We start from the raw sequence: 13,792 nt of genomic DNA on the forward strand, positions 1-13,792 counted from the left end.
CAGACTTGCAATAGGAATATCACAATATATACAGTACTGTCGAAGTCTGTTTGGTGCTTAGGGATCAAAGAAAAAATCATATTCTATTCACTTTAAAGTCCTTCAAACTATTCGAAGCTGTTTACATAACCAATTCAACAACGCATTTCCTGATGCCAGAGCGGCTTTTCCATATGCAGTCCATCGAACTTCACTCAGTCCTAAAACGTCAACTCGGTACTTGTCCATCACCATAGCCATCTGTGCAGGCTTTCCCGTCTCGTATAAAGTTCTCACATACCATGTTCCAATCCTTGAGACGGTCTTGGGGAAGAGAAGATTCTGCAAGGCAGTTCCCTTGCGGGTTTGACTGCTCCGCATCATACATTCCCCCCCCCCCCCCCCGGGTAGTTCGCTTTTATCATTTTATGTGGTTCTTGTAGTCGTGGTTTCCGTAGCAAGAGTATTTTTTACGGGTCGGGGTGGCTAGCCCCACGTCCAACCCCCCTCCTTTCTCATCCGGGTTATTGGAACCGGCCATGGCGGAGCTTTACATTCATATCCCATTACTCACTGATGATTTCAGTAAAAAGCTCTTTACATCGTGAAACCGTTTGACCAGAAAAGAAACTTTAGATTTCTGCTCTTAGCGTTAAGTTATGTTGCTCCCAACCGAAGAATTTTATCTAAATTAACTCTAATAAGACGACAATGGGATTTTGTTGGACGGCGTGCGTGTACGTCTACATCCATAAATACTCTGGAAGAACTGTTTTTTTGTCTGTTTGTGTGCTTTTTTGCTGTTGGGGAAGGGTTCTTTCCATTCTAAGGAAATTTTTTTCCGTCAATTTTTTTGATTATTTTGATTAGTCCAATCAACCAGAGCCCACAAAATAAACCGTAAAAAAATTAATAGAAACAGTTAATCACAAACTTTGTCGCTTGGCGGCGTTACAAGGAGAATCACTTTTAAGTATAAGGCTCTTAAGTTAACGACAAGGAGCTTATACGTTAGCTTAAAAAATCCGCGTTGAAGCAAATACTTTTATGTTTTTAGGGACAAAGTCGATGATCAAGTTTGGAGGTTCCTTTTAACCGGAGGAGTTGCTTTGGAAAACCCGTTCCCAAACCCGTGCACGGAGTGGTTGAGCGAAAAAGCCTGGTCCGAGATCGTGAGGGCATCTGATTTACCCAACTTGAAGGGTCTCAAAGATAGTGAGTATTTAGGTCCATTGCACAATCAGTTAAAGCAAATAGTCGTTGAAATTCATTCACAGTCGCAAAGTGTGTTATAGTCAACGTTTATCAATTAGATCCTGCTACAGTGAAACAGGAAATTATATTCACACGCTCAAGGCAACGCTCCTGTGATGATACAAGTCTAATTCTATTTATGTTGCCAGGTTTCCCAGATCCTGGCTGGAAAGTGTTTTATGACTCGGCCACACCCAATTCTGAGAGAATGCCGGATCCATGGGACGCGGTATCAGGACTTGACCGGTTAGTTTGGACCAATCATTTTCCACCTTGTGAAATTCAAACAGCCTTACAAGTCATACAATATCTTTTTAAGGTTTATAGCTTTGGAAATCACTTCTATTCACAATCCGTTCTTACGTTGTTTCAGTTGTCTGTATGATTAGATGCCGCATCTAAACACGTTCTCTTTGTCTACCAGGTTGGTGATCCTGCGTTGCCTTAGGCCTGATAAGATTGTTCCTGCAGTTCAGGTATTTATAAGACTGTATAACCTTGGTCTTGATGTTCCCTTGCGTCAGTTATTTGATGCTATTTCAGCATAGAAGTAATTTTGGCGACATCTGCGAAAACGCCTAGATTTGGGATTAACAAGCATCCTGTTGACTGTTAGAAACTGCTAAGTTATGTCAGGAACACTTTTGAAACGCTCTCTTTTTTAACATCAGAGTGGCCTGGTGATATTCAAATTGAATTACATCCTGACTGAAATTGTCTTATTGAACCAACTAATCTTTTAATTTAAGCGGTAAAAGGCAAGTGATATAAGAATTGTCATTTTGTGTTCATATGCATTGCAGAAACCCGTCTTTTCAAAGAACGAGTAGACAGATTGAAACATCCGAGACTCGTTCGGTGCTTTAATATTGTCACCCTAAGATAAAGCCCATATTTCTCCATTGTCATGTTCATAGAAAAACGTACTTATTTTCACTTGAATCTGCTAACTTGAGGTTTTGTCGTCAGGACTATATCGTGGAGAACATGGGTCGTTCGTACATTGAGCCGCCAACATTCAACCTACAGCTGAGTTACAATGATTCCCATTGCTGCGCGCCACTTATCTTCGTGTTGTCGCCTGGGGCCGACCCAATGGCTGGTCTGCTTAAGTTCGCCAGTGACAAAGGATTTGGAGGAAACAGGATTCAGACGATTTCACTTGGTCAAGGGCAGGTGAGATTTAGATTCCGTTTGTAACTGCTTGTCCTTGTGGTAGCAGCTGGGATTTGTGGGGATTTGTACGAACTGCTATGAAACATGTGGTGTCGGTTTACGTGGTCTCTCATCGTTTTTTAAGAAAGGGGCAACCCTGTTAGCGAGTTACAATATCAAAATCTTTAATTATGCTTTGTGAGGAGCTAGTCGATAAAGAATTGAAGTGATATGTCGTGAGTTGATTTCCCAATGCAGTCATGCGTAGAGCGAAAAGTCGTGCGTAGAGCAGAAAAGAGTAAGTGTGGTTTTCCGTTGGCTGAGTGAACGTTTTTCACACACGGCTGGGAGTCTAGGTACAGGTGTGCGCGGCGGTTCAGGTCACGTGGCTTGTGTAAGGTTTCAGTTTTTGTTTTGCCATCCGCCATTGCCTGACATGCCCCACCCACCCACCCATGAAGTATTTGTAGAATGTGTTAAGTTGAGGTGATATTATTCTCTAGCCACTTTTTGTGTCATTGTGACACAATTATGTTCTTATGTTAATAAAGGTCAGGCTGTGTGGTTCGGCTTGGCATGGCTCTCAGCGGTGTGTGAGAATGCATATTAATTTCAAGTTTACTCAGTTGCAGTAGTATCACACTTCGTATTGCAAACCTTCTGCCTTAGTATTTTCTCCCTTACTTCGTATTTCAACCCTCTTCTTGTAAAGAAGATATAAGTCATGAACTGATCGGCCGCTTCAGTCATCTAGGACGCGCAGAGTAGAAAAAAGTAATATATCAAATACGAAAGACAGTGTTTGACCACATTTCCAAACACTGAGAATACGACGTGCAGCGGAGTATTTTTGACGAACTTCGAAGTATTTGGAAATGTGGTCAAACACGGTCTTTCGTGTTTGATATATCTTCTCAATCGAAAAAAAAACTAAGGAGAAAACGAAGAAATAAAATCGTAAAAATCTATGCTAATTAAGATCAGATATCTAAACACCGTCACGGTCTTCATTTCCTTGGTTTAAACTTGATGAATTAATAATGAGTTTGAGAAGAAATGGATATTTATCACAATATTACCGAGTAACAGCCGTATAACACTTCGTATTGCTCGCCTTCTTCCTTAGTATTTTTCCCTTTCTTTTCGAACTGCAATCATATCTCTTATTACCCTCTAACCACTTTACTCGTTCCTAGGGTCCCATTGCTGCCCGCATGATAGAACAGGCTCTCAAGAAAGGTACCTGGGTTGTGCTTCAGAACTGTCACTTAGCAACAAGCTGGATGTCCAAACTGGAGAAAATCTGTGAAGACGTGCTCGTCCCAGACAACACGCACAAGGATTTCAGGTTGTGGCTGACGAGTTACCCGTCACCAGACTTCCCCGTCTCCATTCTGCAGAATGGTTAGTCATGTGACTTACTTTTTGTCAAACTTTTTTTTTCTTTATTTTTGTTCACAGTATTACAGTATTACAGTATTCCTCTTTTACACAGAAGGATAACAACTGCATTTGTTGTAACAGTAACGGAATTACGTATACATTAGGGAAGAAAACAGTGGATGGACTTCTCGTTTTTGGGCGCCTATGGATTTTAATGTAAATCTGTTTCGTAGAGCAACGCAAAGGTGGCCCACTCATCTGCTAATCTCCACATACTTTATCTCCTTTAATGAATTACATTTCCATTAGGGCATTACGCACACAATTTTCCCGTGTGCTCATTTTGTGAAAACGGTATTTTCAATCTCAAAACGCATCAAATGTTTTCTGTCCACACTACGCCGGAGAAATTTAAAAACTCAACAATCACTGGTCATTTTGGATTTGTGTTTGAGGAAAACACGAGCAGGGAAATCACGTGATTATCGCGACGCCATCGTTTTCGAAATTCTCCGTTTTCAAAATGTTTACCTTCCACACTAAAACGCAAACCGACCTTATTAAATTCCGCCGGTTTGAAGAGCGTTTTCGAAAAGCTCCGTTTTCGTGACGGATTAGTGTGGACGGTAGGCCTAACCGTAGAAATAAAGCGGCGTTTTCGTGACGGATTAGTGTGGCCGGTAGGCCTAACCGTAGAAATAAAGCGGCGTTTTCGTGACGGATTAGTGTGGCCGGTAGGCCTAACCGTAGAAATAAGGCGGCGTTTTCGTGACGGATTAGTGTGGCCGGTAGGCCTAACCGTAGAAATAAAGCGGCGTTTTCGTGACGGATTAGTGTGGCCGGTAGGCCTAACCGTAGAAATAAGGCGGCGTTTTCGTGACGGATTAGTGTGGCCGGTAGGCCTAACCGTAGAAATAAAGCGGCGTTTTCGTGACGGATTAGTGTGGCCGGTAGGTCTAACCGTAGAAATAAAGCGGCGTTTTCGTGACGGATTAGTGTGGCCGGTAGGTCTAACCGTAGAAATAAAGCGGCGTTTTCGTGACGGATTAGTGTGGCCGGTAGGCCTAACCGTGGAAATAAAGCGGCGTTTTCAACATTTCTCCGGCGCAGTGTGGACGGGGCCTAAACCAACTGTGTAGTGCCGCAACAATTAATACCGATTTTACGGTACTTTTTCTTTGTTTAGTCTTCATTTCTCTTTTTTAGGGGTGAAGATGACCAACGAACCACCCAAAGGACTTCGTTCGAACCTGCTACGTTCATACTTAAATGATCCCATTTCTGACAGAGAATTCTTCACAGCTTGTAATAAGGTGAGAGCCTTTATTGTCGGTTTTGTTTATTTATTTACTAGTGCGCAGGTAATCCACGGTTAACACCCCATAATATGCACATTCTGTAATGTCAGTGTAGTATTGTTCTCTGTTGATAGTCCGAGAAAATACGTAATTATTTAGTGAATGTTCAGATGGAATTGAACTTTCCGCCATTGCATGACGCTGGACGGCTAGGCTCAATATGACTGGCCAATTTAGAGAGAAGTCTCTCGTTGATTGGCAGACCTTTTGTCCTAAGTTTGTGAGGCGAAAAAGACATAAAGGAATCGAACTTGCCGCCATTGCAAGAAGCTGGGCAGCTTAGCTCAATGTGATTGGCCAATTGAAATAGAACTCTCGTTCATCAGCTGATCTTTTGTCCTAAGTTTGAGAGGTGAAAGAAACGCAAAGGTGCTCTGTATTGATTAGTTTTATGACAATATCGTTAGCAAGTTGACTTCATAAAACTTTTGTGTTGCCATTTTAGCCCGCTCCTTGGGAGAAGCTGTTGTTTGGTCTTTGTTTCTTCCACGCTCTGGTGCAGGAGAGAAGGAAGTTCGGCCCTCTGGGGTGGAACATTCCTTACGAGTTCAACGAGTCAGATCTCAGGATCAGCATGAGGCAGTTACAGGTATTACTGCCTTTGAAGCACGCTCACTAGGATCAGCGATGATTTTCAGTTCTCCTTGAGAGTGGTGCAGACTTGCCAGGAGACGAAACTGACATGATTATAATACTTTAAGGATACGCTCTGCATGTTCGCTTTAGAGGGGTGTTTACAGGTGTAACGACTACATGGCACTTAGAAATTATCTATGCGTTTACTGGCATGTAATTTTTGTGTCATTCCCTTATATGCACACAACTGTATAATCAATCTATGAAGATATTGATCGATCCTTTGTTAATCTGTCAGATGCTAAGAGGGTTATTAAAAGTCTTAAAATAAGTGCATGCTATTTAATAGCTACGTTATCTTCAAGCTGAAAGCTGTGAAACAAATTTTCGAAGTTTCACTCAACAGAAACTGAGAATAAATTTTTATTTTCCTTGAAAGAAAAAGGTGCGTTTTCTGTTGAGGAGTACATAAATTAGCTGTCTTATCTGTGTGGGGCAGGAACTTGAATAAGGTCAACATTGTCATATGTTACTGTAGTAAGACGCCCCTAAAGTAAACTCGCTTGTCTTTCAGATGTTTTTAAACGACTATGCTGAAGTCCCTATGGAGGCTCTGACGTATCTGATTGGTCAGTGTAACTATGGTGGTCGCGTGACTGATGACAAGGATCGCCGGCTGTTGGTGTGCCTGTTGTCTATTTTTGTATGTGAAGAGATTATAGCAAGCGATGATCACAAGTAAGTCCGAGTCTACAATTCCGAAGTGATTAACATCTAGGTTCTTCTTACAATGTTAATACATTTTCAAGCAGGCAGGCATCTAAATTTTTCAAGTTCGTCGTTTGTAATCCGTGTCAATCTTCTCCATCCTTATCCATCCTTGTTTCTTTATGGTTTATTATTATCTCTTTAGTATTTTTTTTTTATCTCAGTAAACTTTTATTTTCAGGTTTCCTTCGCTTTAAAGGTAATTTTGTACGTAGCCAAAAGAGCTCAAAATACCGCAAAAGAGCTCCTTTAAACATCGCGCGTAGCATGGTGTTTTTTTGACGAATCTCGAGGAGTTTAAAAATTGTTCGTTTTAATAATTTTCGATCAAACTCAGTAAGAAAGGTTAAGACTCGTACGCTGAGGGATTTCCGTCGTGAGTTTGATAAGTGAAAGTAATCTGGTATAACTTGACGAAGAAATCATTGACATCTAAATATTTCTTCCCTTATCTAAGCTGTGTGTGTCTTTTTCGTCAGGTTCTCGGACAGTGGTACATATTACGCGCCATCCAAAGGAGACTATGAATCATATGTGGACTACATCCGGGACTTACCTCTCATTCCTCACCCGGAGGTGTTTGGTCTTCACGAGAATGCTGACATCACTAAGGATCAGAAGGAAACTCAAGAGGTAAGTCTTTGTTACTGCCAAGCATTAATGTAAAAATATCTGCTCTATACGACGCCGTATTGAAGAATATTGTTTTCATTCAAATTAGGGGGCCGGGCGGAGGAAGCATTGTTTGCTTCTTTGAGGGCTTTGGTACGCTGAGTCGTTGGTAATGCAGTATCAGCTCAATAGCGAAGTCCTTCAAAATTTGAATTCTCCACAAAAAGCTTATAATGCAGGATGCTTAGAAATTATGCAACGTCTCTCCAGTTAATAACTCGACGAGAAACTACATTCAATATGAGGAGAGAAAATCTTGTAAAATAACGACCGCAAAAACTCTCTTAAGAACTCTTAATTAATGTTACGAATATCGCATGTACCGTGAAGCGACCAAAGTGCGATAGTTTAAGCAATAAATTAGTTTATGTGAATGTGAAAATTAACTTTCAACTCTTTCTTACCAAACAGCGTGACGAAGAGAGATGATGTAAGGTTACGGATGCAACATCCCTGACTTGTTTTCTCTCTTTTCTCGTTTTGTTCTCTTTTAGTTGTTTGACAGCATCTTGTTAACCCTGCCCCGTCAGACCGGCGGAGGAGGGAAATCCTCGGCTGAAGTGATCGATGAACTGTCAGCTGACATCTTGTCAAAGTTTCCTCCTTCTTTTGACATGGAGATGGTGATGAACAAGTATCCTGTGGTTTATGAGGAGTCCATGAACACTGTGCTAAGACAGGAATTGATCCGGTTTAACCGGCTCACCGAGGTGGTGCGAAGCACGTTGTACAACCTGCAGAAGGCTATCAAGGTAAATTTTTTCTCCTCTTAAAGTGCTCATAGAATATAAAGGAACCATTTTGTTAGAATGTGGCAAATTCGCATGCAAGTCTGGTTTTGTTGGCTGCCAGAACATTTTCTTTTTCAAGTTTAAGAGCCTCTAGGTCCAATTCAAGACAGATTTTGCCGCACTAAGGGAATATCGTCCCTAGGTCTTGACGGGAAAAACCAAGCGTCCATACAAAAAAGAGCGAAGGCAGATGTTCTCTCGAGAGAGTCTCAAGCAAGCTTGCCCAATAAGGGATCTATTACACAACTTTATGACAGAAAAAAGGCGGTAGAAACTTTACCCTGTCGATTTTAACACAAGGTTTGGCCTTCACAGCTCTCGTGGTCAAAACTGTTTTTCACTCTGAGAGTAAACAATTAATCGGTTATAACACATTTAAATTTAGATTATTGCTGACTGTGCATGTTTACTCTGTAGGGTCTGGTTGTTATGTCAGGTGATCTTGAAGACGTGTTCAACAACATGTTGGTCGGCAAGGTCCCGGCTGTTTGGGCTGCAAAGTCCTATCCCTCCCTGAAACCACTAGGAAGCTATGTCGCCGATCTGTTGGAAAGGTACAGAATGTTTGTTTGTTTGTTTCCTTGTTTTTTCCTTGTTAAAGCACCTGCGTTTTATGAGGTGTTTTCAATATTGTGACTCCACCTACAGTTGTTATTTCAGCGTTATCAGTAATTATTTCTGCACATGTCATTAGAGCGGTTTTCAATTGAGTGTCGTAAAACCAAAACCAAACCAATTAATTACCAATTGGACTACTCAGCCAATCTGAAACCGTACTAAAACCAAAACCAAAGTAATTGCCTGATTACTTTCGACACTCAATTAAAAACCGCTCTATCAAAACGGGAAGAGGTGTCTGTTTTTAAGTCATGACATGTTACTGAAGCCGTTGTTTTTTGTTAGTTTGGTAACGCTATTCAAAAGAATTTTGAAGAAGGACGATTTAGTCTGAACGCACGAGCGGTTTAAGCCAAAATTGATCCTCCCAAAGCAATGTTTCCTGTCCTTTAACCGTCCTGAGACAATGTATTAAAACTGATGGAGGAAGTAGATATTGCTCACCTTTGAAGTGAATTGTAAGATAAGCAGCTTTGACGATTTTGTTTTATTTTTTAACAGATTGACGTTCTTCCAAACCTGGATAGATCATGGAGTGCCAAACGTGTTCTGGATCTCAGGATTTTATTTCACTCAATCATTTTTAACAGGTGAATAAGTGGCAAGCATTAGTCTCTGTCATATCACTACTAACTAATTTGTTTTAGTAGGATTTTACGATCAGCCAGTAGCGTGCAGTGGCTAGAGGTCGTCTACAAAATGACAGCGTTTTCTCGTTTCTACGATGTTTTGAGGAAGAACATGAAATATCACTTTATAATTCAATTCCCAAGAACACCCAGTTGAGGAAGTTGAACGTCATGCGACATTAAAACCTCAAGTTCTTACCGAACTGCCGAGCGCGTGTAAACAGCTGCACGTTTTGTTAAATATATGTTTATGATTTCTGAACTGCGGTCTATTCCTGTTTGCCAGGCGCACGCCAGAACTTTGCCAGGAAGTACACCATACCTATTGATCACGTGGGTTTCCAGTTCGAGATGACAAACAGCGAGAAGGAAATGGAAAATAAGCCTGAGGATGGTGTTTATGTCTACGTACGTATCATATTAATCACGGACTACGAACTTGACATTCTCCTACTATCCTAATAGAGCGTTTTCAGTTACGTGGCCAGCAGTCATGCAAATTTAGTGGAACAAAAAAGTGGTTTACGTAAGAAAAGAGTTAAACTCCCACAGGACCGGTTTGGTACACGAACATGGCCGCCTTTTCATTCTTTTGGAACACCATATTGGCTGCCGTGACGTCATGTGAAACACTCTATGGGAGCAAACCAAAACCAATCGTGACTAAGACTAGACACGTTTTCCCGCGCTTGGCGCCGATTGCATGAATCCACCTCTTGTTGTGATTGTTTCGTTGCATAACCTGCCTTTTTTGAATGGTCTGATATGATTGCTTTTGTTTTGGCCGAACAATCACAAATCTGCTCCATCTACAGACTTGGGTCAATTTTCATATTACTAGTAGAAGTCTTTAGAAGTCTTTATTAAGAAATCAGTCGCAACATACGTGTGGCTTTACAATCAATAACAAACTAAGCTAAACTAGAAAAAAACCTATCATATGTATTACAAGAAAAATTTTAAGAAATAAGTTTAAAAAGACATCTATTTACAAAAGCCCGTTTGAATCGTTCCGTTTTTACTTTAGGGAGTATGAAGTCATGGCCCCTTCCTCTAAGAGCTCTGTTACGTTTGGGTGGGAGCAAGTCATATAATACATGGCCAGTGTCACTTGTGATTCTTTTGAAAAGATCACTGTCCCTATCCTTTACAACATCAGATATCAAAATGATCTTATTACTGTCTGTTGTTTTATTAGTTGGTACGTTCGTTTATTTAATGAGTGTTGTACAATTTCTTTTTTTTGTCAGGGTTTATTTTTGGAAGGAGCTCGTTGGGACAGAGACCAAATGGTGGTGTCTGAATCTCTTCCTAAAATTTTATTCGATGCTTTACCTGTGGTATCCTTTTAATAATAAATAAGCTGAACTGTTTGTAAGTTAATTCATAGCATCTAATTTTATTGACGAACAAATTAGGGGCCCACAAACGGAACGAACGGACGGACGGACAGGCAAACGAACGAACGAAGGAAAGAACGAACGAACGAACGAACAACGAAAGCTTAAAAAAGCACTAGCTTTCATAGAATTAGTTTGGAGAGCACACAGGAATATATCAAAATTCAACGAATTTCTCTCTTATAATCATAGCTCAAGCGAAATTCGTTTAATGAAGTCCTCTTATTGAAAACGTCACATTCGGCAAACGTGAGTTTTCACAATCTAATCATGAATGAAAGCAAGATAAAGAGCGTTTAAAATCTACGATTTAAAATCCATGTATAACAATAAGATGAATACAATTTAAAATCTACACAAGTTTAAAAGACATCTGCTCATAAACGAGTTTTTGTACCTCTCCGTTCTTATCTGGGAGAGTAGGAATTCATGTCCCTTTTTCTTGAGCGTTTTGCCGGCAACAAATCTTGAAGTGGGTGGTCTTTCGTGGTGGTGATCTTGTTGAACAAAAGCTGATCTTTCTGTTCAACTTAGTATTGGGCATGTTCCTTGTTTTGGTTTCTTTCTCCTTAACTACTCCTCTCTCAGATGTGGATCATTCCTGGTGAAAAATCCACCTTTAAACCCAAACCAACTTACGCTAGCCCAGTGTACAAGACAAGCGCTCGACGAGGGACTCTGTCGACAACTGGTCATTCGACAAACTTTGTTATGTATGTAGACCTGCCTTCCAACAAACCCGAGAGGCACTGGGTCAATCGAGGCGTGGCACTGCTCTGTCAGTTGGATGACTAGTGATGCGTGACTGGTCACGTGTGATAAACATCAAAGGCTTACTATCGTGTGGGTTTTTCCTTTGCCAAATTTTTTTTTGTTAATTTTTGGAGTGTAAAATATCTGACTTGAGTAATTGTTTATTTATAAGAGAGGTAACTTATTGTCATCGCAGAGTGTGTGTTAAAACACATGAAATTTTTTTGCGCCTCATTATAACACTGCTTAATTTGTTCGTGTTACATACATATTGTTAAATTGGTTTATCTGAAGGTGTTTCTTAAATTTGCATTTATACATGAATCCTGACTTCTGGTCAAACAAAGTTCTGCTTATATAGACTTGATAACCTCGCTTTGAGTTGAAAACGTATTTATTGTAGGAAAACAAACGTGGTTGCAGAGCAACACAACGATATACAATGCCTTTGATTTACTTGTATATAACCAGAGTTATTTTTACAGTGCATTGGAATTTAAATTAAAGAGTGGTGTGTTACCAGACTAAATCCAAACCTATTTTTATATTCAGCAAGAGTGTGAACTTAACCCGAGTATGCTAATAAACTGTTATGGTAAAACGAAAACACTTGACTAGTTTATTGCATTACTTATTTCTTCTTCTGCGAGTTCGAAATAGCGGTGTTCCACAGTATAAATTTATTGCGTTCGTTAAACGCAGTCCTAATGCAGACTTCAGTCAAGTTTCATGGGACGGTTCACCTTAATACGATCTTGCGACACCGATTTAGCCGCCCCGTAGCAGGGGCGAAACGAATGACATCGTCGCCAATTCGTGTCCATCTGTTACGTCATTCTTGTTCTCTTTTGTGGCTTCTCTCGTTGTTTTCGACGTTTTGGAGTCTTCTTTGAACTGGTTTTTCAGTCTGATTGCATTCGACAAAAAAGGGAATGCAGTCCCAATGCAGACTAGAGTGATATTTTTTGGCCGCGCGAAAGCAAATTACATCATCGCAAAGCACGAGTAAACAAGATGATTTGCTTTTTAGATCGTTCGCGATCACTTGTTTGCTGTTTTGATTCTGGACCGTGCGTGGCCTCTTTTGGCAGGATGCGACATGACGTGCTTTCGTTACATAACTGGGACAATAATTGTTTATTCTGTTCACGACCACGACTTTCAATCGCCTTGGCTTTGGGATGTTAACCGTGGGAACACCTATATTTCATTGGCTATATTTTGACTACATTAAACAAACTTTGTTGATTTTAATTACTTAGTTCCAGTGGCCAAAAATAGTTCAGTATTCAATGAAGCTCAAAATTGAATCGATGAATGAGTACTCTGAAGCCAAAATCTATAAGAGTAAGCCAGAACTAAGGAACAGCAATGTAAATGCTGACTATTTCTATTCATCAGCGGAAATATTCGAATCAGTTGCCAGTTGCACAGAGTTTGTTTACGATAAACCACAGATAAACCGGCACGTAAGTGCAAATGCCAGCTGATATTTGTACCTCCAGCATGGAATACTAGATGTAACACAAATGTGCTTTAGAAAATTAGCCTTTATGCTTAAAAATTGCCAGTACTTGTGACTTACGAAACTGGAGCCGTCACGCAACGTGTCAACAATAAAGCAAGGAAATCAAAATACAGGCGAACCTCTATTAAGCGGCCTCCTATTAAGCGGCCGACTTTTATTTGGCTGCCAGCGGCCAAAATCCCGGAAAAATTGTCAGCTAATAAAAACCTCTATTCAACGACCACCTCTATTAAGTGGCCGAAGTCAGCTACTTGCCGTCCCAAGGGTGATTTTGTTTTGTTTTATACCGCTAACAAGCGGCCAGTTGTCTCGTCCCCCAGAGTGGCTGCTTTTTAGAGGTTTGACTGTAATCTACAGAAAAATAGCGGACTTTGTCATTATGTTACATCTGTCTATAAAACTTCAGCTGTTCACAAAGATAATGATTTCAGCAACAGACAGCTATTTAAGTTAATCACAGACGTAGAAAACGAACGCACTCATAATCTTTGACTACCACTATTAATTAACTTCTAATTTTGCCCTTGGTAACTCGAACCCTCAATATCTCTAACCTCTTGCTAACTGCAAGTTACCTGTTTGTCCCTCCACCTCGTATGTTTCTAATTAACCCTCGATAACTCGCACTTTCGCAGTGTAATGAGTAGAAGGTCGTAGAATCGCTTTGGTATTATCGGCGGAAATAGCTTGGCTGTTTTGTAGCGTAAAGAGACTAACTAACAGACTCTGCTTAAAAGGAATAATTTGTTGGAACTATGCAAGGACCCACCGAGCTAGTCTTCTGCTGTATTGTTTGGCTCTGTTTTGTGTTATTCCAGGAATTGCATTCCTTTGTTGGCAAAATATCATTCCAGGTTTACTCTTTTTCTGTAACAAACCTGATTGAAATGGATATTGTTTAATTTTCTAATTTTTTCCGCTAGTTTAA

At 40.4% G+C, this 13,792-nt stretch overlaps 1 protein-coding gene across 1 annotated transcript in view; it reads left to right on the forward strand.

Annotated features, from left to right (window-relative positions):
- The window catches only part of LOC110048553 (dynein axonemal heavy chain 3-like), a 119,738-nt gene extending 107,795 nt beyond the window's left edge, over nucleotides 1–11,943 (forward strand). Inside the window, exons 73-87 of the mRNA XM_089290135.1 lie at nucleotides 1,037–1,194; nucleotides 1,383–1,479; nucleotides 1,658–1,709; nucleotides 2,203–2,409; nucleotides 3,585–3,792; nucleotides 4,978–5,084; nucleotides 5,575–5,718; nucleotides 6,280–6,443; nucleotides 6,953–7,106; nucleotides 7,640–7,897; nucleotides 8,354–8,490; nucleotides 9,056–9,144; nucleotides 9,470–9,591; nucleotides 10,434–10,523; nucleotides 11,172–11,943. Of these exons, the coding sequence (XP_089146261.1) occupies nucleotides 1,037–1,194; nucleotides 1,383–1,479; nucleotides 1,658–1,709; nucleotides 2,203–2,409; nucleotides 3,585–3,792; nucleotides 4,978–5,084; nucleotides 5,575–5,718; nucleotides 6,280–6,443; nucleotides 6,953–7,106; nucleotides 7,640–7,897; nucleotides 8,354–8,490; nucleotides 9,056–9,144; nucleotides 9,470–9,591; nucleotides 10,434–10,523; nucleotides 11,172–11,378 (2,194 nt within the window). The 3' untranslated portion in view covers nucleotides 11,379–11,943. The remainder of the gene's footprint in view (nucleotides 1–1,036; nucleotides 1,195–1,382; nucleotides 1,480–1,657; nucleotides 1,710–2,202; nucleotides 2,410–3,584; nucleotides 3,793–4,977; nucleotides 5,085–5,574; nucleotides 5,719–6,279; nucleotides 6,444–6,952; nucleotides 7,107–7,639; nucleotides 7,898–8,353; nucleotides 8,491–9,055; nucleotides 9,145–9,469; nucleotides 9,592–10,433; nucleotides 10,524–11,171) is intronic.
- Nucleotides 11,944–13,792: the final 1,849 nt, after the last annotated feature.

The sequence above is a fragment of the Orbicella faveolata genome, unplaced genomic scaffold (assembly GCF_042242905.1).
Source record: "Orbicella faveolata isolate gen_17 unplaced genomic scaffold, um_ofav_v1 contig_2, whole genome shotgun sequence".
In the NCBI taxonomy this organism is placed as follows: Eukaryota; Metazoa; Cnidaria; class Anthozoa; order Scleractinia; family Merulinidae; genus Orbicella; species Orbicella faveolata.